Below are 24,120 nucleotides of genomic sequence, written 5' to 3'. Positions count from 1 at the left end.
TATAGTAATCTTCCTTTTGGATAATCCAAAAATATATGTTTATATATGTGAATGTATATTTACAAGATACGATAAAAAATGCTATATTTGATATTTCTATGACTCTATTCTCCCCCTTATTTATTAAGTTGAACTAGAATTTTTATCAAGATAACTCTTAATTTCTTCAACAACATCACCTTTGATATTAATAATTCCTGCAGTTGAATTAATGGTTAATTTATAATTCGGATTAAAATTTAATAAATCTTGACGTAATTTTAATAAATCACCTTCTACTCTTTTGATTTCAGTAGTGATTTTAGTATTTTGAATCTTGATATAAACTGGCCAATGATTAAATTTAGTTTTAGGAATATAATAATTATTTATTCCAAATCCATTATTAGGTAATTCTTTATATGATATTTCTGATAATTTAGGAAATTGAAATAATTGGAATTCCGGTTTAGGAGTCTTTATATGGATTTTTGATAATATACTACTTGGTCTCATGATAATAAGGTGTTTTTTTGACAGGTAAATAAATATAAATTGAATATGTATACTTTGGTTATATCGTACGAAGAATAAAAAAAAAATTTTTTTGGTTATAAATATTTAAGGTCGTGTTATTGGGTACAATAACTATAAACTACTATTTTCTTTTAATGGGACCATAATCTAATCATTTTATCTTTACCACCAGAAGCCACTCTTTTACCGTCTAAACTCCAATCAACTGCATAAACTTCATCAGAATGGCCTGGTAAATCGACACTCAATTTTTTAGTTCGGATATCCCATACTTTCAAAGTAGTATCTTTGGAACAACTTACCAATAAACGATTATCAGCGGACCAAGCAGTTTGATAAACTGGAGCAACATGACCTCGAAGTGTAGAAATAAATGTACCTCTAATACCATCCCAAAGTTTAATAGAATTATCAAAAGAACTTGAAACAACAAATCTTCCATCAGGTGAGAAATTAACATGATTGACAAGTTTTTGATGTCCCGTCATTCGACAAATAGGTTTTGATGATTTCAATGGTTCCCAAAAATACATTGTAAAATCATCACTAGCAGTAACTAATCTTTCACTAATTGATCCATTTAATTTAGCTACTTTTTCATATTGTTGTAAAGCACGAGCACGTAATTCTTCTGGTGAAATTTGGGTGGTCCTGGTTGATGTATGATCAAACCCACCTTTACGTAAAACGTAATCAGTGGATAATGATAAATGATTAACCCAATGAGCATGACTTTTCAAAGTTTGAATACATTTGCCATTAGCACTTATATCCCAAGCTTTGATGGTTTTATCATGAGACGCACTATAAACAATGTTTGAACCAGACCATTTAACACAAGAAACAGCTCCAGTATGACTACTTAATGTCATGGTACAAGTTCTTGTTGTGGTGTCCCAAACTTTAACAGTTCCATCTTTGGAACCAGAAACTAAACGTGGATTATCATTGGCTTTAACTAAATGTAAAGGTTCCCAACTCAAGGAACTGACCCATTTAGAATGCCCCAAAAGTGGTTTCCCCACTGGCTTACCCGTGGTAGCATCCCATAATCTTATAGTATTATCCATTGAACCCGTGGCAATTAATTTCCCATCGGGGGAATAAGTGACACATAATACCCAATTTGAATGGCCACTCAATGTATGCAATGGAGTTTGGGTATTACAATCCCATATACGAGCAGTAGAATCACCAGCTCCTGAACACATACGACTGGAATCATTAGGAGCAAATGCACAACATAAAATAGTGGATCCATGTCCTGCAATTGCTGCATTTGAACGTGTGATTGGTTTAACTTTAAAAATGGCCCTTGGGGTATATACTAATGTTAAGAAATCTTCAGTTGTTTTGATTCCTGGTTTTAATACTGAATGATATAAATCATCTTTAATATCAATTAGTTTATTATTATTATTGGTGGTATCTTTTTCATCGCTATTCAAAAGAGAAAATGTATATGGAACTGGATCATCAGATTCACCTTGTAAATTATTCAATAATTCTTCTAATTGTTTTTCAGTGATTCCACCAGGAACTCGAATTGAACCACCAGTTGATTCACCTGTATCTGAGGCTTGAAATTTGATAAGGACATTTGGCAAATCTTTTGGTATAAGATCCAACTCACGGACTTTTTGTGCTTCCCTCTTTTGTTTCTTAGAAGGTGGTGGTATAACTGTAGCCATGTCTAGTTGCTTATGTGTGTTGACTCAAATTAAAATACACTTAGATTTCTTAAATAGAATGGGTTTGTTAAATGATTAAAAAAAATATTAAAATAGTTTGGCGCACGATGAGATGCAATTGAAAAAAAAAAAGCATCACCACCACCAAAAAGAAAAAGAAAAAAGCAGACGTAACAATTTATATTGATCTATACATTATTTGAATACTCTAAGTTGACATACTATTTGTACTGATTATAGGTAATTCGTCTTCCGAATCTTCTATTATATCATGAGTGTCTATAGCTGTAGGGGTTCCGATTTTTTCAACTATAAAACTGCATTCAGCATTGGTTGCATTTAGCATTGTAAGATCTTCAACGTTGGGAGAAGATGAAATATCAGGAACTGTGTATTGTTGATTTAAATCTATCATAGTATAGTGATTTTGTTTATTATTGCTGTGGTTGTCAAAAAGCTCGTCATATGTGTTATCGGACGTTTGACTGTAAAACTCATTATCAGCATCAAAAAAAACAGGATTCGAAGAATTAGTAGTAGAAGATGAATTCATCTGAAACATCATAATTTGTGCCGCATATACTAATCTCAATTGGTATTCATCGATTGTGGTGGTGGGGGTGGTTTTCTCTGAATTTGTTGTTTTGCAATATTGATTTCTAAAATGTGGTGAATTATGATACCAATCATGATAGAAGATTAACTTGATATCAAGACTTTTGTGAGTTTTAAATGGTGATAATACAACTCTTCCCTTTTCACTAAATGAGGAAAGTGAAGATGAGGACGGTGTCGGCGACATCGAATTGAATGATTCTACTAATTCTTGCTTTGTTGCTGCTTTGTAGGGTCGGTATTTTGTGTCCAAATACCCTAATAAAAATACCATTGCATTCAGATTTATACATTTATTTTTCAAATTAGTTATTAATGAATTCACATGTGATTCGTATTTTACAATTGGACTTGATTTTAAAAGGTCTGAATTGCTAGGTAGTTCAGGTAATGGATCCTTGTCTTGAGTTTTTTTATTGTTAATAAATGTATCGTTAATTTCAATGTGATGTTTTAGTATAAGATCTTCATATATCGAAGATAATTCCAATTTATACACTTGCAACAATTGATGAAATTCGTTTATTATAAGTATAGTGTCAGACGGTATCGTCACATCAATCAATGTCGAGTATAATTTAGCAAATGTATCACATCTATAATAAGTGATATTATCTAACCAAGACTGTTGAAAATGTGGTTGTAGTTTAAGAAATTGTAAAGGGAACTTGTTCATTGTATCAATTAATACTATAGGTCTATTCTCTCTCAAATGTGATGCCATTAACGCGCACAATACCATATACATGCCATTACAACTAGGTGCTGACTGAACATCATAAATCTTGTTTTTCACTTGAGTTTGAAATATTAGATTATCTAAACTTGGTATTGAAGTTGTTAGATTAGAAAAGTTCTGTTGCAGTTGTATAATATCTCCTAATAAAACCATGTTGTTGCTGAAATAGTATAGATTATCTCATTTGTATGTCGTTAAACTGTTTATGGTTAAAGTGTGTTTACCATATTTGCTTGCTGTTGTTGGTTAACAATGAAAAAAAAAAAAAAAAATCTTTGTCAGTGTGTGTGGAGTGGAGTTGTTGTTTTCGTGATTTCATTTCAACGTGTCTCTTCTTCTTGATGTAAGAATTATTTTTTTTTTGTGTGTGGTAGATTGAGTCGTGTGCTATTGGTTGGTTGGACATCAACCAAATGGTATCATACTACTAAATCCAATTGTTATATAGCTCTTGTAGTTTACAAAGTGTTGCGAAGGATAGTGTCAGAAATAAGGAGCCAGGTAATGAAAGCTAATGTTGAAAATAATACGATCTTGTTCCCCGTATCTTATTTGGTAGCGCTGAAATTGTTAGTGAGAAGGAAAATTAATATTATTATCAGGACTGGTTGCTTATCAGTCACACCACCTCTTAATCAATCGCCACGAAAACTAATATAATATAATTGAGTTATAACGCCGCTTAACAACGATACTAACACCTGCTACAGAGTAGAGTATAATGTGTCAGTAACTATAATAATAAGTGTGCACCAAGAGAAAAACAGCAAGTATTTTCTATCAACTATTGCTCCTTATCAACACATTCCAACCATTACGATAAACAACAAATCCCGACACAAAATAAAAAACTGACAAGAGTTGAAGGTTTGATATTTTGACTACTCAACAAGTAGAATCGTATATTGATAACAAAATCTTATTTTATAGATTAACTTTTCATTATCTGTTATCAAAACTCTTATCACATTTTGTTCTATCTAAACTTTTACTAATTTGACATTATATATAATTAGAAAATGAATCTGAAAAAAAAAAATTCCATCTCAACTCAACATTCAAAAATTTATGAATCTTGCACTCCCTTTTTTCTTTCACCAAGTTTTCAAAACTAAATTATAATCCTTATTATCGACACATTCAACTCATATCTAGTTCTTTAATGAGAATATAGTATTGGTTCTGAAATATTGCAAAAACAAAAACTTACCTATATAAATACCTATCAACTTGATATGACACATTCCCTACGATTATTTGACAACTTCTTGTCCAACATATCAAAGACTTCAAGTATCATATCTTTAACAATATGGCTATTCACCCAGATACCACAAATAATTCTAAATCATAAACGTAGGGATGTTTCATTATCAATTTCATTTGTCGGATTAACATTTCTTGCGGATATCATAAATCTAACATATCAAATTCTGATTAAAGATTCTCCATATTCTATTTTGTTAGTATACATGATAATACTAGATCTAATAATAATTTCACAATACTTTTATTATTCACGATATTTTAAAAAGCCAGTGTCTCCACCACCACCACCTCAACAACAACAACAACAGCCAACATTGGTCGATCGAATATTGGGTGCTGCGTTCGTAACAGATCTTGTCCTGGCTATGAATATCAAGGCACAGCAACCAGAATACCACCACCAGAAACAAACATCTCCTGTTCATTTTGATTGGGTTCAAATTTTACCCATAGTGTGCTGTTTCCTATACATAATACTGAGAATACCTCAAATAAGGCGCAACTATATCAGAAAATCTACTACGGGACTCTCATTATACATGGTTCTCTTTACCGTCTTGGGCACAATATTTAATCTACTATCGATTGTAACAGATACAAACCTTTATAATGTATTGTCTATCAAGATATTTTTAATTGGTAGTCTTGTTATTGTGTTAATGGATGGGGCATTGTTATATCAATTTTGGCTATATCGGAAACACATATCCGCTCATGAAAATGACACTGTTGATATAGATGAACAGCCACAATGGTATGTCAAGAATCAGCCATTAGTATTCTACCAATCGTTTGAACAACACAAACACAAACAGCAAGAACTAGCATTTTCAGCATCGGTACCTTCAATCACTTCTAGCCTCCATTTTTCCAACCTGATCCATCCTATTAAATCAAATCAATCTCGAGGAAGAAAATTGGTGAAATCACCAGGTGAACAAACCCTGTTGTTAGACGAATCTTTGATACCATCATCAACTGCAATAGCGGTATCAATGGCAACACCTCCACCACCACAGCATTATATTGTTAGTTCAAGTGCTAGATATCAACTGTTTCACCGTTTTAATCTGCATCAAAACCCTCAACTGAAAATCATCCCTCAAAGTCTAACTAGTAGTTCTGTTGGTTCTGCTACTAGTTTAATACCAAGTATAATTGGTAATATTTCTAGTGTCAATAAAAAACTAATGGATGGCTCAAAAATTCCATTTCTGCCCATTGATTTTTTGACTGATGATTATTATAATAGTAATAATAATAAAAATAAAAATTCACATTCACATTCACATTCATCTAGAGAAGGGACAAATGGAAGTGTTGTTATTGGTTCGACCAACATGTATTATGGTTCTATAGATACCTAGAATAGAAGTCTAATTACAAAACCGTAGTTTACTTTTTTTTTCCTGTTAAAGCAACTGAATATGTATATATATATGTATGTAGTTATCTCTATTATTATTTCGATACCCTCCAGGCAGTATTTGGTAAACTCTGAAGATAAGTTGCCTTCTTTTTAACCCAGAAAAAAATCACAATCCCCAATGATATACATAATGCATTTGTATAAAAATATCCATCTCTTACAGTTTCAACTTTACCCCCAGAATAAGTACATTGTTCCTTAGCCTCTTCTGATGTTAACATAATATATCCTTTATCGGTTATGCATTTATTGATGGTAATTTTATCAATCAAATAATAAATAAATATTCTTGGCCACGTACCTCCATAGTTGGATAAAGTGTTTAATGTTGTCATATATGTTCCACCTATAGCTGGATCAGCAATCTTGGTATGAAATGCACAAAGTGACACAAATTGGATTGTCGACATGAATGATCCTAATAAATGTTGCAAGATAATCATTATAAAATAAGTTGTTGAAACTTTACCATCTTTTGGGAAAAAATAAACAATCAATTGTGCCAATGATGCTGCCACTAATCTCCCCATGAACCCCCAAAGCCAAGGTCTTAATGGAGCTTTACCTGTAGACCACCTACCGGCATAATATCCAAATATCATTTCAAATGGGAAATCAATAAGCACAGTTATAGAAAGATCTTCCTTTGATAACCCCTTTTCTAATAATTTCAAATTAGTACCGGCTTCATTTACTTGAAATCCCAATTTTGCAATTAATAAGATTATAACAAATGTTTGAACATTAGGTAATTTCAAAACTTCATACATTGATTTATAGACATTGACTAAATCTTGCCAACTTGTGGAATTATAAAGTCCCTTTTCTTTAGCTAATCGATCTCTATTGATATTGACCAAATGTGGAGGATCTTCAGGGACAAGACAAATAATACCAGTAACAATCAAATACATCCACCCCCAAAATTTCAAATAACCACCCAATGAAAATAACCCGACATCCAAAGGAGTAGATCGTAAATATTTATTAGCAAAATCAGGAGAACTTAATGCTAAAAAAATTGTAAAACTTGAAAAATACCCAGTATTGATTCCAATAGTTTGTGCCGTTGAAGCATATGATAAACTTTCTGGTGATAAACAAGTTAATGCCCATCCATCAACAGCAATATCTTGAGTAGCACAACATAAAATCAATATGAAAAACACCATTGTTATTAAAGTTAAATAATTTTTTGGATTTTCCATTAAATCATTTATTTGTGTCCCTAATAAAATCAACATTATCCCAGAAATGGTTTGAATCGGTATAATCCATGATCTTCTTCGACCCCATTTTTTCAGATATATACTATCTACAAATGGAGACCAAATCAATTTTAATGAATAAGGATATGCTGCTAATGAAAAAATCCCCACTTGAGAATAAGTCAATTTAGATTTCAATATAAAGGGAATTGATCCAAATGCAAGACCAACAGGTACACCTTGTAAAACATATAATAATACTAATATAATAAATGCTTTTCTATCTTGAGGTGCTAAATGGGATGATTTTTTAGCATTCTGATGGTGATTCGGGGTGGTGGTGGAGGAGGTCAAGGTATGTTTCGGTTTTAGGTTTTTGTTGGCTAATGGTAAAAGACCATTATTTTCTTCATCAAACGCAGCATGACGATAGTTTAGTTTGTTTTCTGTTGAGTCAGAAACAGAGAATTGTTGGTTTTCTGACATATGGAAAGTCTAGGTGATCCCAAGAAAAACAGAATGTGTAATATGTAAAGGGGAAACGTTGGTTGGTAAAGTATTTATTTATATATTTATACGGTGGTTTTTTTCAAGCTTTTATTATTTTGCGTGTCCTTTTGAGTTAGTTAGGGGTCTAACTCTTGATTTGATTTCCTCGCTCGGGTTTTTGGTGGTTGTTGTTCCTGCCCCACATATTAACAACACACATAGAAACAGAAACAATTACAACAACACTGAGAATATTGGTGTTTAAAATAGTAACGCTGCTTGGTCTATGTGCTCCTATTTAAATATAGAGTATTGTTATTGGACTAATTTATTTCAGATGAAATTGGGAAAAAAATCAGTGTAAAAGAATTTCAAGGGGTCTACGATTTTAGTTCTAGAAATATATTCTCCAGCATAAACAAAATAAAACAATTGCTCGATTCGGTTGATGGCCAATCAAGCTATACTTACTTGAAAATACTTCACTACACCTATATTCGTCAATGTAAAGTAATATTACAATTCATGTTTGGCTTAATACTAATTAATTAGATATTTGGTACAATTGACACGACCACTACTAAGAAAGAGAGCCAAATGGAAAACAACAAAAAAATTGTCCAAATTTTGAACCAACCAAAGTTGCAGAAAAAAGTTTCAATGTGAAATATTTCCCAGAGAACTTTGATTGAAGATTAGTCCAATACAGATATAGAAAGAAGTACCTCCCCAAAAAAATAGTATGTCAAGTCAATTATATACTACGATATGAAAGCATAGGGAATCTTGGTTTTTTCTGCTTTGTTACCATTTCCAATTAGAAAGTGGTATCTCTAATTATCAAGAGAGAAAGCTATGCTTGCTAATTGTACTGATTAATTCCAAATACTAACTAACCAACCTTTTAGAAAAATTACTAGTCATGTCTACAGAAATTAAACCACAAGAACTCGTGCCTTCCACTGCTTCCCAAAACTTATTGAACGACAAATGGGATGTTGTTTTATCAAACACATTGATCAAAACTGGATTAGGTTTCGGTGGTGGTGTGTTAGCATCAATTTTATTTTTTAAAAGAAGAGCATTCCCAGTATGGTTGGGTGTTGGATTTGGTTTAGGTAGAGGATATGCTGAAGGTGATGCTATCTTTAGATCCAACCATGGATTAAGAACTGTTAAAGCTTAAGAAGTTGGAGATAAGATGTGTTGGGACATAATAAAAAGCCAAAAAAATAAAAAAATAAAAGAGAATAACTAAATCATTTATTTTTAAAAATCAAAAGTTTGAATTGGGAAAGGGGTTTTTGTTTATTGTTTAGTCATTTATTTCCTTAAGTTTTTTTCATTTATTTATCTATTCACAATTTTATCCTTTCTTTGTTGTTATTTTTATTCTTTTTAACCATTCATAGATTTGTTGGTTGGTCATTATAATTTGTATATTGAAATCTGAAATATCTTTGTTTTGATGTTTGATATTACAAATACGATCTACATCAACTATATGATATACTTCCAAAAATGATACTCCAATTGAGATAACTACTAGAATTGAACGAAATCCTTTTTCCACACTTTAACTTATTAAAGCATTGTTTTATAAATATACGTATAAATTCATGATGATTGTTGTAGCAACTGTAAAAAAAAAATTGTAATGATGTAATATAGGGTCTTTAACCTTCAGCATATGTTGATGTGTCTTTTGTGTTAACAACAAGGGTTTGTCACCTATTGATTAAGAGATTTAATTAGCACTACTTAACACTATTTGAAGAATAATATTCTTTAACTGATAACCACAAGATCCAAACCTTGTAGGTCTGACTTATGTAAGAATGTAGATCTTGACTTCGGTTAGGTTATATTTCTTTTTTTTCTTTTTTTGATAATCCTAGAAAAGAAAAGACTATCTAAAAGTGGTACTATTAGAGGTCTAAATTCTTACTGATATTTTCCACTGTCTTTACACTTCAATGACGATTCGAACATGATATTCTACAGTGTTCAGTTGCAACAATGTTTTGTTGCTGAATATTTCCTACAAAAAGGATGCTACCACTTGTAATCAAAGGAAACTATATTTGGATGCTTGATTGGTGTGGTCCCTGTTTAGAAACTTTTCGTTTGCCTTTGGATGTAAAAATGACAGCAATTGTTTTCTAGAGTGAATTTAAGACTAATCTGTTTAGCTACATATTTGAGACCTACTCGCAACCCTAACTGAAATTCTCTGGTATATCAAAATAAATATTTGAAATCTGAAGAATGGATTCATAGTTACAAGTACATTATTATAAATACATTTAAATTAAGTTGTAATGTATTATTTAGTACTAGCATGATACCTAGTACTAAAAGTTTTAATAGATATTGCATTTTAACTTGTGCTATATCTATGATTCCTATTACTGGATATCGCTCTCAGCAGCTTCAGTAGTGAATATTGTTTAATAAATATTAGCAAGTCATTACTTGTAATAGAGTACGATGTTACAACATGTGTAGTTTGTAATAACGTGATGGAGATGTATAGTATAGAATATTAAGGTGATATCCTATACTGAGTATATTAATTTAGTCAGTAAGTCGATTAGTTGCTTAAGTTGAGCAAGTTTATCTATTTTGTTAGTTGCTAGTCTCTAAAGGGGATTCTGGCATATTTATAGTCCGCCTTCCTCTTTCTAACACACTCTTCACATTATGACTAATCCTCGGCACTTGATCACAAGTGCTGGGATTAATACACCCGTTAGTTAAGTATCTTCCTATATACATATTCTATGTCACGTGTAAAGCAGATTATGATATTAATTCATTATATTCAGTTTAGTCCCATATTATAATATCTTTTATCTCTGTATTATATTTCCACAGTGCAATGTAGTCTTACATTATTTATCACACCATATTTATCAGAAAAATTCCCACCCTGGATGAGATTCAAAATAACCTTTCCTTGGATGATGATATTCAACAGAGACAAATTCAGGATATGGTTCATTCCTATCTACAAATATGATGTTTCCATTCCTGACAACATACTCTAATTTTGGAAATTCATCAAGATTCAAATCAAGATCCAAATCAACATCAAAATTAGGTTCAGTAGCAATTTTCCACTCAACAAAATTTGCATGAAAATAATCTTGGTTCTCAAAAATAACTTTTATTGAATCCCTGTGATGTAACAACGCTGGATAAATGGTTTTAAATGAATCTAATGACTCAGGAACACCAATTTCTTTTAATGTGTTTTCCTTTAAATTCTCAACAAACGATACCAAACCTAACTCATCAAAATTTACGTTTAAACTCTCGAGAGAGGTGAATTTTTCAACAACATCAAGCATTGCATGCATGTCAAATGACTCTGAGAATTCATATACTATACGTAATTTTTTGATTTTGTTTATATTGAAATTACAAAAGATATCGGCTCTTCTATCAAAATCATAGTTAAATTGTAAATCCAAAATATCCACTGGCTCTGGTAATTGAAAATTGGGGGGATTAATTAGTATGAGTTTTTCTAAATTGGGCATCAGTTCGATAAAAGAGAGCCTTGTTTGTGTCTTGGTAGAGTCCAAACAATACAAGTTCAACTCTTTGATTGTGTTTAGCGGACAATTTCTTAATTCAAGATTCATGCCATCAGATAAAATTAGTTTTGTTGGTTTGGTTTCAAGTTGGTACTCAGATAACCATGGAACACTTTCATAATCATAGTCACTAATATTTAATTCTCCAAAATTGATTGAACACTTCAATTGTTTAATTCGTTCACTTTTCATAATTAAAAATATTTTAGAATTAAGTTCTTCGAAAAATATATTTTTGATATATCTAAGATTTGAATCATTTCCACGAATTAACTTCTTAAACGAGTTCAGATTGACAAATGTATAATTAATACATACTGGAATATAGAAATTTTTGAGAACCAAAAAGGAAGAATCAACATGAATGTTTTCCATCAATTTTCTTTTGCATATTTCACGAAATGATCTATGAGTCAAGGCAAAATGAACAATATCTATTTGATTGACGTGATCAAGAATTATACCAATGATCTCTTCTGGTAAAGTCAATATCCCTTTAGTTGGTTCATTCCAATTCTTTGGTGGTTGTATTTTTGAACTTCCATGCCAATAATTATAAGGCACTCCATTCTTGGTAACTGTGCCAGTTGAATGGTTAATGATTACACCCTTCTTTTCTAAAATACGATTTATTCGTAATGAGCTTTTTATTAAACCATTCACATTTGAATTTTTTCTTTTCCTCCCCATTTGATATCAATACAATTTAATTATCAAGAGAAAGAAAACGGATAATGGATAAATTAAAATATAATCACCAAACCAAATGGTAGTTCAAATTATGATAATAATAGAAAAATTTCTTTGAAAAATGAAAAAGTTGGGGAAATGCCAACAACTATTTATAGTCCATATCGTCAATCGAAGAGCAATACTACTGTTTTGTCTATTATTATTTGCATATTGGGAGGTGGGGTGGGGTGTAGTTTATTTTTTTGTTTGGAGGGTTAGTTAATATTTTTTTGTAAGACTTTTTCAACTTTAACTTTAACTTTAATTGTCCCTACACGTGCGTTTGTGGAAAAAAAAAAACAGCCCCTAAACCTAGACCCAGCGTACCATGTAATTATCACCACAATGGACCAAACCATAGCCCAGATTATAAATGATGATATTGACTTGTATGCTGTATTAGGGGTTTCAAGTGACAGTACTCCTCAGGATATTCGTCGAGCCTATCGACAAAAAGCCTTACTATTTCATCCTGACAAGTACGATGGTGATGAAACAAAATTTAATTTGATTTTGAAAAGTTATGAAATACTTAGTGATACTTCATTAAAGTCGAAATATGACGAACTTTGTCAAATAAAGTTGACAAAACTAGAGAATCGTGCTAAACTAGATGATTTAACAAGAAGATTTCAAGATGAACTAATAGCGTCAGAACTGAAAAGACAAAAGCATCGACATCCCGATATCGAATCAATGAAACAAGAAGGATTGAAAAAAAGAAGAATCCAGGAACAGAAATTATTTAATGAAAAGAAAACATGTACTACGATATATGATATACCGTTGAATAATAATGTGTCAGTTAGCCTGACGTATGCCAATACGACAGTGAGCTTAAAATACAAATTCAAAAAGGAGCTTGAAACTCTAATTGATGAAAATGTTCTATCCAAAATCATGCTGATTTTCGGTGAGGTTACAAAAGTAACAATGAATGGACATGATAATAGATATGCTTATGCGTATATTGATTTTGCTACAATAGATGGTTGCAACCAAGCTTTACGTCACAACTATAGCGAATCAGCAAGAAAATGGGACGGCACTGATGTGAGAAAGTTGGCTAGTTTACTTAGAGAATGCAAGAAAGCAGACACAGGAAACTCAGACTTTACTAATAATGATAAAGTTAACCAAATTTTGAGAGATTATTTGAAAAGTGTCAATTCCCGTATCTGACAAGAGTACAACAGATAATGTAAATCTTGCCTTTTCAAAGAATTTTATTTTAATGTACGATCACCATTTTAACGAAATAAAGGTTTGATACTCACCTCTACGTCGAGGATCGATGTGCAACTTAGAAATCCCTTTTCTTATCAAAATTCTGAGCATTCAATAATCTATAATATAATATATGTATTAATCGTCTCTCCATTTAACAAACACTTCATCTGTTCTAAACCTTTGGGTACAAACGGTGTTGTTCAATTGGTTAGTTTGACCAGTTCTATAGCTCAACAAACCGGCATGTGCAATCATAATACCATTGTCGATGCAAAAACGTTCGTCAGTGGCATATATTTGTCCGTTTTTACGATCCTGGATCATTAGCTTCATCATTTCTTGTAATCTCTGGTTGGACCCTACACCTCCAACAATTAAAACTTGGTTACTATCAACATGGGCTAAAGCTCGTTCAGTAATCTCCACCAACATACTAAATAAAGTCTCCTGTAAAGAAAAACATAAATCCTCTGCGGTTATAGGCTCGCCAGACTCTTCATCAATGAGCTTTTTTTGTTGTTTGCCAAACATTTCTTTGGCTATGCTATCTATGGCTGCCAATATACCTGACATGGATAAATCCATCCCTTTGACTGTGTATGGCAAGGGAACCAAATGTTTCCCCTTCTTGGCCATTTGTTCTATGTTATAACCAGGTGCTGGCTCGTTAGGGATTTTTAATGTACGTGCAAACCTATCCAAACAATTTCCAATTGCTATGTCAAGAGTTTCACCGAATATACGATACCTTTGTTTCGAGTACGCAATGACTTGTGTGTTCCCTCCACTAACGTATAACACCACAGGGTTTTCTGCACCAGTGATTTCTCTGCCCATTTCAATGTGACCAACACAATGATTAACACCGACAATTGGGATATTCCATAACTGTGCCAAAGTCCTTGCTGCAATGACTACACTCTGTAGTGGTGCACCCATTCCTGGACCTTGAGTAAAACAAATTACATCTATATCTTTTCCTGCAATTTTTGCTGTGGCTAATGCCTGCTTGATGATTCTTACCACCCAGTTTCTATGGTGTCTTGCTGTATCTCGTGGTAGAAACCCTTCCCCTGGTGGGGTTATATAAGTATCTCTGATGTTTGATAATACTTCTGCACGGTTTGTTGATGATAATGGGCCCTTGTTGTGTTTGATTACTCCCACACCAAGTTTGTTTGCCGACCCTTCCAATCCAAGAGCCAAGTAATGGTCTTTTCCTGGTTTAAGATACTTGTCCAAATCAACGACCATAATGGTATAGTAAGGTAATCTGCTGTCTGGGAATGAAATTTAGTGGTTTCTTCTTTAAAAGAGAAAAAAATTATTAGTCCGTTCATCACGACTCGACGACTCGCAACACAGACTATTGGAAAAATAGTAGGACATCGCAGCGACTTACACAATTTGGTGTTCACATATCGCCAACCGCGAGTTAAACAAAATGTAAACAAACCTTTATTTTCTGTACCATCACTACTTACATTTATACTATTTGCCACATCAGATAAAACCCAGACCAGTTATGACAGTTTCAGATCCTCTTGAAAAGTTACAACAATCATTCAGATCGATTCAGTCGACGAATTTTGACGATGCACAAATGTTCACAAACTCGATTGTGAATGCACCAGCTATAACAACATTATTGAAGGATCCCACCCATGATGAAAGCTTACTATATAAGATTGTCAAACCAAAAACCAATAAGGGACCAAGTAAATTAGTAAGCGCAATTGTGGAATCTGCATCTATGGATAGTAAACCCGAAAGAGTCGATGGTAAAATCTTATATACCCTTGAAGGTATAATTAGTGACAAACCCGAAGATGAAGATTCAGAAGAAGAAGATGGAAGAAATCCAGTAGTAAAATTCCCCAAATTAGGTCCCAGAAATGCTTATTCGAGACCTTTTATAAATTTACCAATTTCAGAGGATTTCAAAGAAACATTCTATCAAATATCTCAAGTACTATCAAAATATCCAAACTTGATTGATGATTACCCAACGTTAATAAATAAATTGAATACATATGAAGATAATTACAGGAAACTACAAAGAGATATAGAGAGCTTAGAAGAAGAGATAAAAGAGCTGAAGGCGTTTCTTGAAGATAATTATAATGTTAGCTACAGTCCTAAAGTTAAACCTTCAGCATCGTTTGATAGCGATGGTTCCGATGCACAAATAGATATTGATGAGGCCATACGGAGAGAGGAAGAAGAGATAGAACAACTAGAGTTGCAATTCAATCAAAGAGGGTATTAAGAAAATGCTGTTATGTTTTTAGATCGTGGTCAATACAAGTGTATATCGCATAGTTTGTATCCTTTTAAATTATGTACATTAATTGATTAAATACTATTATTATTATATAATTCTTAACTATACCAATCAAGCTTCTTAGATAGAAGAAAGGATATCGGAGTCACCAGCATCCAAAATGGACAAAGTACCAACTCTGAATAATTTACCACAAACGGTCCCCAATTCGTTGTTACCACCTTGGAAGTAGTAGACTGGGGTCTTGGACAACATAGCGTAATATTCCAATTCTGATTTTCTCAAGACTGGGGTGTTAGCAGCAATGATAACCAATTTAGCTTTACCAGTTCTCAAAGATTTGACAACTGATTTGTAACCCAAGGTGTATTTACCTGACTTGATAGTCAAAGCTAATTTTGAGTTGATGTTTTCTTGGTTCTTGTTAGATTTTGGGGCCTATTTTGAATGGAAAAATTGTTAGTAAGACAATCCTTGTTGAGACTTGTATCATGCTTCTACTTTTGATATGTTCCACATACATCTATGTCCCTCTTCTCACGGAAAAAAAGCACTTTCAATGAGACGATGTATCCATCAATCAAAGGTAATATCACGAATTTATGAAAATTATACTGACCATCTCTGTATATTAATTAATTACTCCGGTCTTGGTGTAGTGAAAGAAAGAAGGAAATACCAAGTATAATTGAAATCTAGTGTGTGAAAATTTTTTTGTTTCTATGCGAAGCCTAAACCACACTGAGTGAGAAAGAGGTTTGGAAAGAAAAAAAATCGTTTGTTGTGCATTCCAGCACGACTAAAAAATATTTACCGTTGTTATGGTATCACGTGCGAGTAGTTAGGGTTAGGGCTAGGTTTTGTGATATATGCAGGATTATGTTAGCATTTAGAATGGAAGTTGTCGCTTTTTTTCCTCTGTCTTGTTCTCATACTAAGCTTTTTTTTGGCTCACACACATTGTAGGTACACCTGTTTTTGCTCAATGTACACACACACGCACCAGCAGTAGGAAAAAAAACAAAATTAAATGAAAAATCATTTTCGTTCAATATTAAGCTTCTTAAGATAACCAACCAATTAATATGTATGTGACATACCATATAAATAAAGCTACAAATGGGGATAACTATGTATTTAATGATAAATGAATGGAAGACCAGAATGTATAATGTTATAAGATAGTGATTTATATTGAAAACACCCTTAAAAAAATCAACCACCCATCTAACCGTCGAATTGGAAATGTCAATTTAGTTAGCATCGAAAATCAACAAAGACATGGGGAATCATTTACATATAAAATAATGAGAGAGAATTACAAACTGCTACGTTATGTTTTGTTCATTATGTCTTGTTCATTATGTCAAAAAATCTATAGTTACCTACCTCTACATCAATTTATGGTCTGAAATACTAACATTTTTTTTATTTATAGTGAAAAATGAAGATTGAAGTTGACTCCTTTTCAGGTTCTAAAATCTACCCAGGTAGAGGTACTTTATTTGTCAGAGGTGACTCTAAAATTTTTAGATTCCAATCCTCAAAATCTGCTTCTTTATTCCAACAAAGAAAGAACCCAAGAAGAATTTCTTGGACTGTTTTGTACAGAAGACACCACAAAAAAGGTATTTCTGAAGAAGCTGCTAAAAAGAGAACCAGAAAGACCGTCAAGCACCAAAGAGCTATTGTCGGTGCTTCTTTGGAATTGATCAAAGAAAGAAGAAGTCAAAAACCATCTGACAGAAAAGCTGCTAGAGACTCTAAATTAGCTAAAGACAAAGAAGCTAAAAAAGCTGCTAAAGCTGCCAGAAAAGCTGAAAAGGCTAAGGCTGTTGCTTCTGGTGCTTCTGTTGTTTCTAAACAACAAGCTAAAGGTTCTTTCCAAAAAGTTAAAGCTACCTCCCGTTAAATTTAATTGATTGTAAATACGGATAAGGGAAACTTGAACTAATGACATAAAGAAATTTAAAAATAAATAAAGCCAAAACAACTTCTGTGTACATTTAGAGAGTGGTTTATTCATGGTTGTATATGTGTATTTTACTTTTATATATAGATGTACAACGTATTATTAATTATGGAAACTCAACTTTAATGGAGACTGTACTCTCCAAATGTAAAGTGTCCCATTTTATCTGAACTACTTAGAATGATCCTTGTTTGGTTTGGTGACCGGAAGCCAAAGTAGAATGTTGGTGTGGTGTGTCCATATAGTAGCTGGACCCGTGATTGGTAGTTTAGAATAATGATAAAGCCAACGTAAAACTTGGGGTTCAATTCATATACTTTTCTTTCAAGATATTTACCATACTCATCACCAGCAACATTGTAAATATTATTGGCTATCTCCCATGCCAACTTACTTTTGATAATTTGTTCCCCATTGCCAGAACACATACAGCAGATTTCGCAATCATCAAGCTTCTTTCGGGCTATAGCTGCTCCAATAACACCAGCACATCCTATCCTACCAGGTAGTTTGAAAAAATTCCCTCCTGATGATGTTACAATTGTCGTCTCGTTGTCAGATATATGAGTGATGCCAATAGTATCAGAAATCTCATGGGGTATGGCACAATGTTTTGAATAATCACCTTGGAAAATCTTGTCTTTGTACATGTCATATAATTTCCTTGATTTTTCCGATACTAAATCGTCATCCACTATATGTGGGACCAAGTTTTTCAATAGTGGATAAGTCAACATCACTGGCGATGTTAAGTCGGTTTCGTCTGATTCATACAATGTATCGAGATATTGAAACACACGAAACAACTCCTTGGTAGGATTCTTACAGGACATATTAACAACTGCACCTATCTTGTCATTAGTTATAAAGCTTGCATCGCATTCTACTTTGCCCAATAGATTTAATGATGATCCATAGCCTGTATTAGTTAGTGGGGATGATTCAATCACATCACTTGCTTCTACTATTGATGTCTTTGATAATGCATTTCGTAGTAGTGTTTTGTACTTTTTCAGCTTATTGGGATCATGTTTACCTGCTCCAATGTGAATAACTAAAATATCTTTCATGGAAAACCATACATGTGTATGCCGTTGGAAACTGATGTAGAAAAGTAGTTATACAAAAAAAAAATGGAGTACATACCAGAAGCTGCGAGAATTGGTTCAAAACTGTTTCCAAAACCATTTTATCAACACCATAGAGTAAGTTAGCAAAACGTTAGAAAGCTATTGGTGTTATTGTTTATAAGTATGTAGTCTTTGACAAGTTTTTCTTATAAGCCAATTTGATGCTTTCTATGAACAGCAACGACATGTTTTCTGTTTTGTCTGACAAAAACGTATGTCTGTGACAGTTGCTTCAACAATAGATGACAAAAACACCTCCATCGAGTGTCATTGAAATTGTATCCACTTTAGTGACTTGAGTATACAAGTGTAATCTAAATCACAGTCATCTTAACTAAGGAAGGGAAAGTTCTTTACAAGATTTGATAGACAAGTTTGTAGGGTTTTGATTGGTCCAAACTCAGCTCGATCCCCCATTATACCCACTACTTTTTCTTCTTTGCTACAACCATCAAAGAAGCTACTTACTCAATCACCACTCAAGTACTCGCTCATTGTTGTCCATTGTCAATCATTCTAAGTTGCAAAAAAGACAAAGTAACACACTTTGTATATGAGTAGTGTAAGTATGCCAATATATGTGAGTCCGCTCCAAACCACCAAAGCAAAAAGAAGAGAAAAAAAATTGTTCGTCGACAAAAAAAAGGATATAAAGAAAAAAGGAATAGAGTCAATCTTGAAATTGTCAGAGTCGAAGTCACTTAATAATTCAATAGAATGTCATTTTTTGGGTTTGATCCAGCAGCTCCTCCTCAAGGAGCCAATAAAAAAGATGATGCTTACGACTTTGAAAATACTTATGATGGGTTAGGTGAATTGGAAGAAGATGATGCATTCAATCAAGAAACATTTGGAACTAGTACCAGTGATATTAGAAAGGATTTTGATTTTGGTCAAGGAGATTCTCAGCAATCCGAGACCCACGCAAAGGCTTCAGCCCCTCCTGCTCAAACTATTAGTTATGCCCAGGCAGCAACCGTCCCAGTAAATGATGATGAGTTTATGCAAGAATTATGGGGATCGTCCAATGCACCAAGTAAAAATCATGCTGATTCCACTGAAGACAAACCAGCAGGCGGTCAACCTGAGAAGAAAATTTTGTCTTTAGAGGAAATTGAGGCCCAATTAACTGCAATTGATCATTCTCAGCAACCACCACAACAGGTGCCTCAACAACAATTTCCTCCTCAACCTTATGGTGTTCCAGGAATGATGCCTCCACCTCCACAATTTGGTTACATGATGGCGCCAGGATTCATGCCTCCTCAGTATCCTTATCCAGGTATGATTCCACAGCAAATGCCACCTATGCAACAAGGTCAATTTCCACCTCCTCAACAGCAACAGCAACAGCAACAACAGCAGCAACAGCAGCAACCACCACCACAGCAACAGCCTCAGCAACCACCACCACAGGCTACTGGTACTGTAGATAAAGAAACTACAGAAGCTCCTGTTCGTTCTCCAGCTTCCAAGAAAGCCCAGAAAGTGGATTTGTCTAATTTCCCAGTTTTAGGATCAAAAGAGGCACAATCGCATCAACAAAGCGCTCCACAACAACAACAACAGCAGCAACACTATCACCATCATCATAATCATAGTCAGCATTATCAGCATGGTCACCATCGTGAGCCTCTGCAAGAACTCACACCGGAGCAGCAAGAAAAAGCTGCTAGAAGACAAGAAAAAGTCTCTCGAATCATGAAATATTCAGGAATCATGAATCCTAAAGATAAAGATTTTGTGACTAGATTCCAATTATCTCAAATTGTTACTGAGGATCCTTATAACGAAGATTTCTACGCTCAAGTTTTCAAAGTTATCCATCCAAAAACAATTAATGGTGTTCAACAATCTACTCAACAAAACAATTCTATTGCTCAAGCATACTTGGACCATAGTGGTCATAGATTGGGGGGTCGTTATAAGAGAGCCGATGTTGCTTTACAAAGAATGCAACAACAAGTTCAAAAAGCAGTTACTGTTGCTAAAGAAAGACCGAAGTTGACTCAATATGCCAAAGAGGGAGCTCTTGGTAAGATTTCTTTTGGTAGTGGTAAAAAACCAAGACAACAATTGGAAATTATCAGTAAAGCTGCTGAGAGACAAAAGCAAGAAAATCAAGTTGGTGGCAAGAAAGAGGGGGTTAAGCATTATAGCAAAAAAGACATTTTGAGTATATTAGAAAATATTATTGGCGAATTAATGAATGTTGAAAGTGAATCAAGAACTAGAGCTGATGTTGATACTGGTAAATTATGGGAATCATTGAAAGTATTGGAGCAATCTTCATCATCTGGTGATGAAGAAAGTGAAGTCAATCCATTCATTCAATGTTTGAACTATAACAAGATGTTGAAGATTTTGCTTCGTCTTTTCAAGTTTTTAACCAGAGAACAAATATTAACTATTGTAACATTAATCATGTCTAATTTAGAAAATTTGTTGGTGATCAAGAATGGGTCATACACTACATATCCTAACAAAAAAGTACCAGAAAATATTGTCAAATTGGTAGAAGCCTATACTTTGACATTTTCAAAAGTGTTAATGAATGCAGTGTTGGATTTCAAATTTAATGAAATCATTGGGTTATTAGTTATTTTGATTGAACACAATAATGTTTCATTTGTATCTACTACTAAAATTGGGTTATCGATATTGACAACATTGTTATCACGTGCAGAATTGATCATTGGTGAAGGGTCAATATCAGCAACTGATTTATCGGAATGGTCCTCGTGTTATGATGAATTGTTTACATCATTAGAATCAAGAATTGCAGCAATTTTCCCACCTAACCCTGAAGATGTTGATGATGGTTCTTCTGGAGAAAATTATATATGGCAATTTTTAGCCACATTGTCGTTAGGTGGTAAATTGAGTCATCAAAGAATTATTGTTGATGAAGTACGTGATGAAATTTTCGGAGTAATGAATCGAGCTAAAGCCATTGCTAACACCGATATGGCTAACTTGTACAAGAAACAAAACTTGTTGAACAACTTGAATATGTATTTGGTTGTTATGGGGTTGGTTGCAGATGAAACTGAAATTAAAGAACTTCAACAATAGTAGTACTGAAAGAGAAATTGTATTGAGCGCAATTTTATCGATCATTTTAAAAGTTTAATATTGTAATTAGGAGTTTTGAAATAAAATATATACGAATATTGTGTATTATGTATTAATATTAATAATAATAATGTGGGTATTACTTAGAACTATATTGTATTCTAAAAAAAAAAAAGTAAACGAATAAAAATTAACGAAAAGAATGAAAAATAAGCAATAATTAAACCGAAAATATAAATTTATATGAATAAATGGGGTTCAACATTCTAAAAAATATTTTTAAATTAATCATTGTATTTTGTTTTTGTAAAGTCATATTAACAATTAATTTTGCAATAATCGTTTAAAAGATGACTTCTTAAACTGGGTGTACTTGAGCAATTTCTGGTTTCCACAGTATTATTACCATCATCATCACCATTATTGTGAATATGTTGATAATTGTGATTATGAATGTCAAGATTCCTACTCATTATTGAATCAGCTGATGATACAGTAGATTTATTATCATCAATGTAAAGATCGATATCAATATTGGTGTTTGGTTTTTTATGTGGATAAGTCATTGAAAATGGTGGCAATAATTTGTCACTGTTGTCGCTGTTGTTATTATAATTATTATTGTTATTGTTGTTGACTAACATTTGATTGACCAATTGCTGGTTTATTTGACTTTGATAATTTAATAATTTTTGTAAATGTTTAATTTGTCGTTGTTGTTTTTTCATCATATAATTGTGTTTTTCTTTAATTAGCATTAATTCTAATTGGTAAATCTCATCATTTATTTCAAGACCAGCTTGGTTGTTTAAAGACAAGTTATCTTCTTCTTCTGATTGAAGCTCTTCTAGGTCGACTAGTTGTTGTTGATTGGTGGTATGTTCATTAATTTGGTCTTCATAAACATCCAAAAAGCTTTCCATAAATGTATCGGATGGAGGTTTAGGGTTTGATATGTCGTGTTTAGTGAATATCTCAATATCCGCCTGGGTTAAAAAGATTGAACTTTCCTTGTCAGAAAATGAACCCGGTCTGGATATAGATCCAGACACTTGCTTCAAGTAATAACCCAAGTCCTCAACATCTGAGTTATAAGCATTATCAAATATAGAATCCACTGAATCATCACTTCTGTGTTTTATAGATTCAGACTCATAAGCATTTCTTCTTTTCCTAGTTTCACCTCTTATTGGGGTTGATGTTTGTTCAAATGAGTCTATTTCAAATTCCAATATTTTAGGATGCATTAACAGTGATATTCTTGGAGTCAGTATTAGTTGTGGTATATCATCGGCAGTTAAATTGTATTGAGCTGGAGCTGGTGGTGGTTTGATATCTGATAACTCTAGAGTTTGGAATACTTGAGAAATTGGTGTTATTGGAGTTTGATCGATTTCCAGTTGTTGAGGTTTATAATTTAAAGGTGAAGCTAATTTAAGAAAGAAATCTCTTGCACCTTTTGACTTTTTAATAGTTACTGGAGTTGGTGTCATTGGAGATTGTTGACAATTTTTTGACCTTTTTTTGAAGAACATTTTGATTGAGCTTCTATATGGGAGTATCAATTGAATAAGTTATAGCGATAATGAAAATCTGAGCTATAATAAAATAAGTAATAAAAAAAAGAGAGAGGGATTTAGTCAAAAGTTTGATAAAGGGTTTGGAAGGAAGGAAGGAAAGGGTGATATATATATAATGTATTCGTTATTATAATTAATACCTAAACTAGTATGTAAAAAGAGTTTCCAAATAAAGCAACTTACTACTACTCCTCCCTATTTCCCTCATCCCTCCCTATCATCCAACTAAAACAATAACAATCTTAATTATAGAAACAAACAACATTTACTTAAAAATGAAGAAAATAGACTAAGCACGAAAACTTACATGATGATGTTGTTGGGTAAAAATAAAAGAGAATTGCTAATTAATCCCATTTTTTTCTTTTTTTAGTTGTGCTTTGTTAAATTTCAGATGATTGTTTAGTTTATGTGCATATACATTAACAATAGAAAAGTGACAAAAGCCACTTTTTTCTCTCTTCAATTGTGTATATTTATAATGAAGATGCGTATACACATTCTCAAAGAAAAACCGGGAAAACAATACTTGCAATTAAGTTAATAATAATTCCAATAG

General features: G+C 32.9%; 15 protein-coding genes across 15 annotated transcripts, besides 1 other annotated feature; 6 read left to right on the top strand and 9 right to left on the bottom strand. All coding sequences in view use genetic code 12, as the record gives it.

The window, feature by feature from the left end:
• Positions 1-123: 123 nt before the first annotated feature.
• On the bottom strand, positions 124-495 carry IMG2 (mitochondrial 54S ribosomal protein mL49; the record flags this gene model as incomplete). Its single annotated transcript, XM_712089.2, has 1 exon — positions 124-495. The coding sequence occupies one exon, from the start codon at positions 493-495 to the stop codon at positions 124-126; it is 372 nt and encodes a 123-aa protein (XP_717182.2).
• A 152-nt stretch (positions 496-647) lies between these two features.
• Positions 648-2,207, bottom strand: CAALFM_C405010WA (uncharacterized protein; the record flags this gene model as incomplete). Its single annotated transcript, XM_712091.2, has 1 exon — positions 648-2,207. The coding sequence occupies one exon, from the start codon at positions 2,205-2,207 to the stop codon at positions 648-650; it is 1,560 nt and encodes a 519-aa protein (XP_717184.2).
• Positions 2,208-2,415: 208 nt separating this feature from the next.
• Positions 2,416-3,714, bottom strand: CAALFM_C405000WA (uncharacterized protein; the record flags this gene model as incomplete). Its single annotated transcript, XM_712092.2, has 1 exon — positions 2,416-3,714. The coding sequence occupies one exon, from the start codon at positions 3,712-3,714 to the stop codon at positions 2,416-2,418; it is 1,299 nt and encodes a 432-aa protein (XP_717185.2).
• A 1,082-nt stretch (positions 3,715-4,796) lies between these two features.
• Positions 4,797-6,197, top strand: CAALFM_C404990CA (uncharacterized protein; the record flags this gene model as incomplete). Its single annotated transcript, XM_712093.2, has 1 exon — positions 4,797-6,197. The coding sequence occupies one exon, from the start codon at positions 4,797-4,799 to the stop codon at positions 6,195-6,197; it is 1,401 nt and encodes a 466-aa protein (XP_717186.2).
• Positions 6,198-6,291: 94 nt separating this feature from the next.
• Positions 6,292-7,953, bottom strand: CAALFM_C404980WA (uncharacterized protein; the record flags this gene model as incomplete). The annotated part of the gene is made up of 1 exon (XM_712094.2): positions 6,292-7,953. One exon carries the CDS (start codon positions 7,951-7,953, stop codon positions 6,292-6,294), a length of 1,662 nt encoding a protein of 553 aa, XP_717187.1.
• Positions 7,954-8,878: 925 nt separating this feature from the next.
• CAALFM_C404970CA (uncharacterized protein) lies at positions 8,879-9,142 on the top strand (the record flags this gene model as incomplete). The annotated part of the gene is made up of 1 exon (XM_019475385.1): positions 8,879-9,142. The coding sequence occupies one exon, from the start codon at positions 8,879-8,881 to the stop codon at positions 9,140-9,142; it is 264 nt and encodes an 87-aa protein (XP_019330930.1).
• Positions 9,143-10,362: 1,220 nt separating this feature from the next.
• Positions 10,363-10,879: a long terminal repeat ((lambda-4a) Long terminal repeat (LTR) associated with the transposon Tca14; about 512 bp long, 4 copies per genome).
• On the bottom strand, positions 10,872-11,318 carry CAALFM_C404950WA (uncharacterized protein; the record flags this gene model as incomplete). Its single annotated transcript, XM_712095.2, has 1 exon — positions 10,872-11,318. One exon carries the CDS (start codon positions 11,316-11,318, stop codon positions 10,872-10,874), a length of 447 nt encoding a protein of 148 aa, XP_717188.2.
• A 1,317-nt stretch (positions 11,319-12,635) lies between these two features.
• CAALFM_C404930CA (U2-type spliceosomal complex subunit) lies at positions 12,636-13,472 on the top strand (the record flags this gene model as incomplete). The annotated part of the gene is made up of 1 exon (XM_712097.1): positions 12,636-13,472. The coding sequence occupies one exon, from the start codon at positions 12,636-12,638 to the stop codon at positions 13,470-13,472; it is 837 nt and encodes a 278-aa protein (XP_717190.1).
• Positions 13,473-13,655: 183 nt separating this feature from the next.
• Positions 13,656-14,774, bottom strand: CAALFM_C404920WA (chromatin DNA-binding HSP70/DnaK family ATPase; the record flags this gene model as incomplete). The annotated part of the gene is made up of 1 exon (XM_712099.1): positions 13,656-14,774. One exon carries the CDS (start codon positions 14,772-14,774, stop codon positions 13,656-13,658), a length of 1,119 nt encoding a protein of 372 aa, XP_717192.1.
• Positions 14,775-15,045: 271 nt separating this feature from the next.
• SPC34 (Spc34p) lies at positions 15,046-15,789 on the top strand (the record flags this gene model as incomplete). The annotated part of the gene is made up of 1 exon (XM_712100.2): positions 15,046-15,789. One exon carries the CDS (start codon positions 15,046-15,048, stop codon positions 15,787-15,789), a length of 744 nt encoding a protein of 247 aa, XP_717193.2.
• Positions 15,790-15,924: 135 nt separating this feature from the next.
• On the bottom strand, positions 15,925-16,426 carry RPL30 (60S ribosomal protein eL30; the record flags this gene model as incomplete). Its single annotated transcript, XM_019475384.1, has 2 exons — positions 15,925-16,242; positions 16,424-16,426. 2 exons carry the CDS (start codon positions 16,424-16,426, stop codon positions 15,925-15,927), a joined length of 321 nt encoding a protein of 106 aa, XP_019330929.1.
• Positions 16,427-17,248: 822 nt separating this feature from the next.
• RPL24A (60S ribosomal protein eL24) lies at positions 17,249-17,716 on the top strand (the record flags this gene model as incomplete). Its single annotated transcript, XM_712101.2, has 1 exon — positions 17,249-17,716. The coding sequence occupies one exon, from the start codon at positions 17,249-17,251 to the stop codon at positions 17,714-17,716; it is 468 nt and encodes a 155-aa protein (XP_717194.1).
• A 182-nt stretch (positions 17,717-17,898) lies between these two features.
• Positions 17,899-18,846, bottom strand: FGR10 (Fgr10p; the record flags this gene model as incomplete). The annotated part of the gene is made up of 1 exon (XM_712103.2): positions 17,899-18,846. One exon carries the CDS (start codon positions 18,844-18,846, stop codon positions 17,899-17,901), a length of 948 nt encoding a protein of 315 aa, XP_717196.2.
• A 777-nt stretch (positions 18,847-19,623) lies between these two features.
• Positions 19,624-21,981, top strand: CAALFM_C404870CA (uncharacterized protein; the record flags this gene model as incomplete). Its single annotated transcript, XM_712104.2, has 1 exon — positions 19,624-21,981. One exon carries the CDS (start codon positions 19,624-19,626, stop codon positions 21,979-21,981), a length of 2,358 nt encoding a protein of 785 aa, XP_717197.2.
• Positions 21,982-22,298: 317 nt separating this feature from the next.
• CAALFM_C404860WA (uncharacterized protein) lies at positions 22,299-23,474 on the bottom strand (the record flags this gene model as incomplete). The annotated part of the gene is made up of 1 exon (XM_712105.2): positions 22,299-23,474. The coding sequence occupies one exon, from the start codon at positions 23,472-23,474 to the stop codon at positions 22,299-22,301; it is 1,176 nt and encodes a 391-aa protein (XP_717198.2).
• Between the last annotated feature and the right edge of the window lie 646 nt (positions 23,475-24,120).

The sequence above is a fragment of the Candida albicans genome, chromosome 4 (assembly GCF_000182965.3).
Source record: "Candida albicans SC5314 chromosome 4, complete sequence".
Classification (NCBI taxonomy): Eukaryota; Fungi; Ascomycota; class Pichiomycetes; order Serinales; family Debaryomycetaceae; genus Candida; species Candida albicans.
The sequence above is the reverse complement of the archived record's forward strand: the minus strand, read 5'-3'. Positions and strand labels throughout refer to the sequence as shown.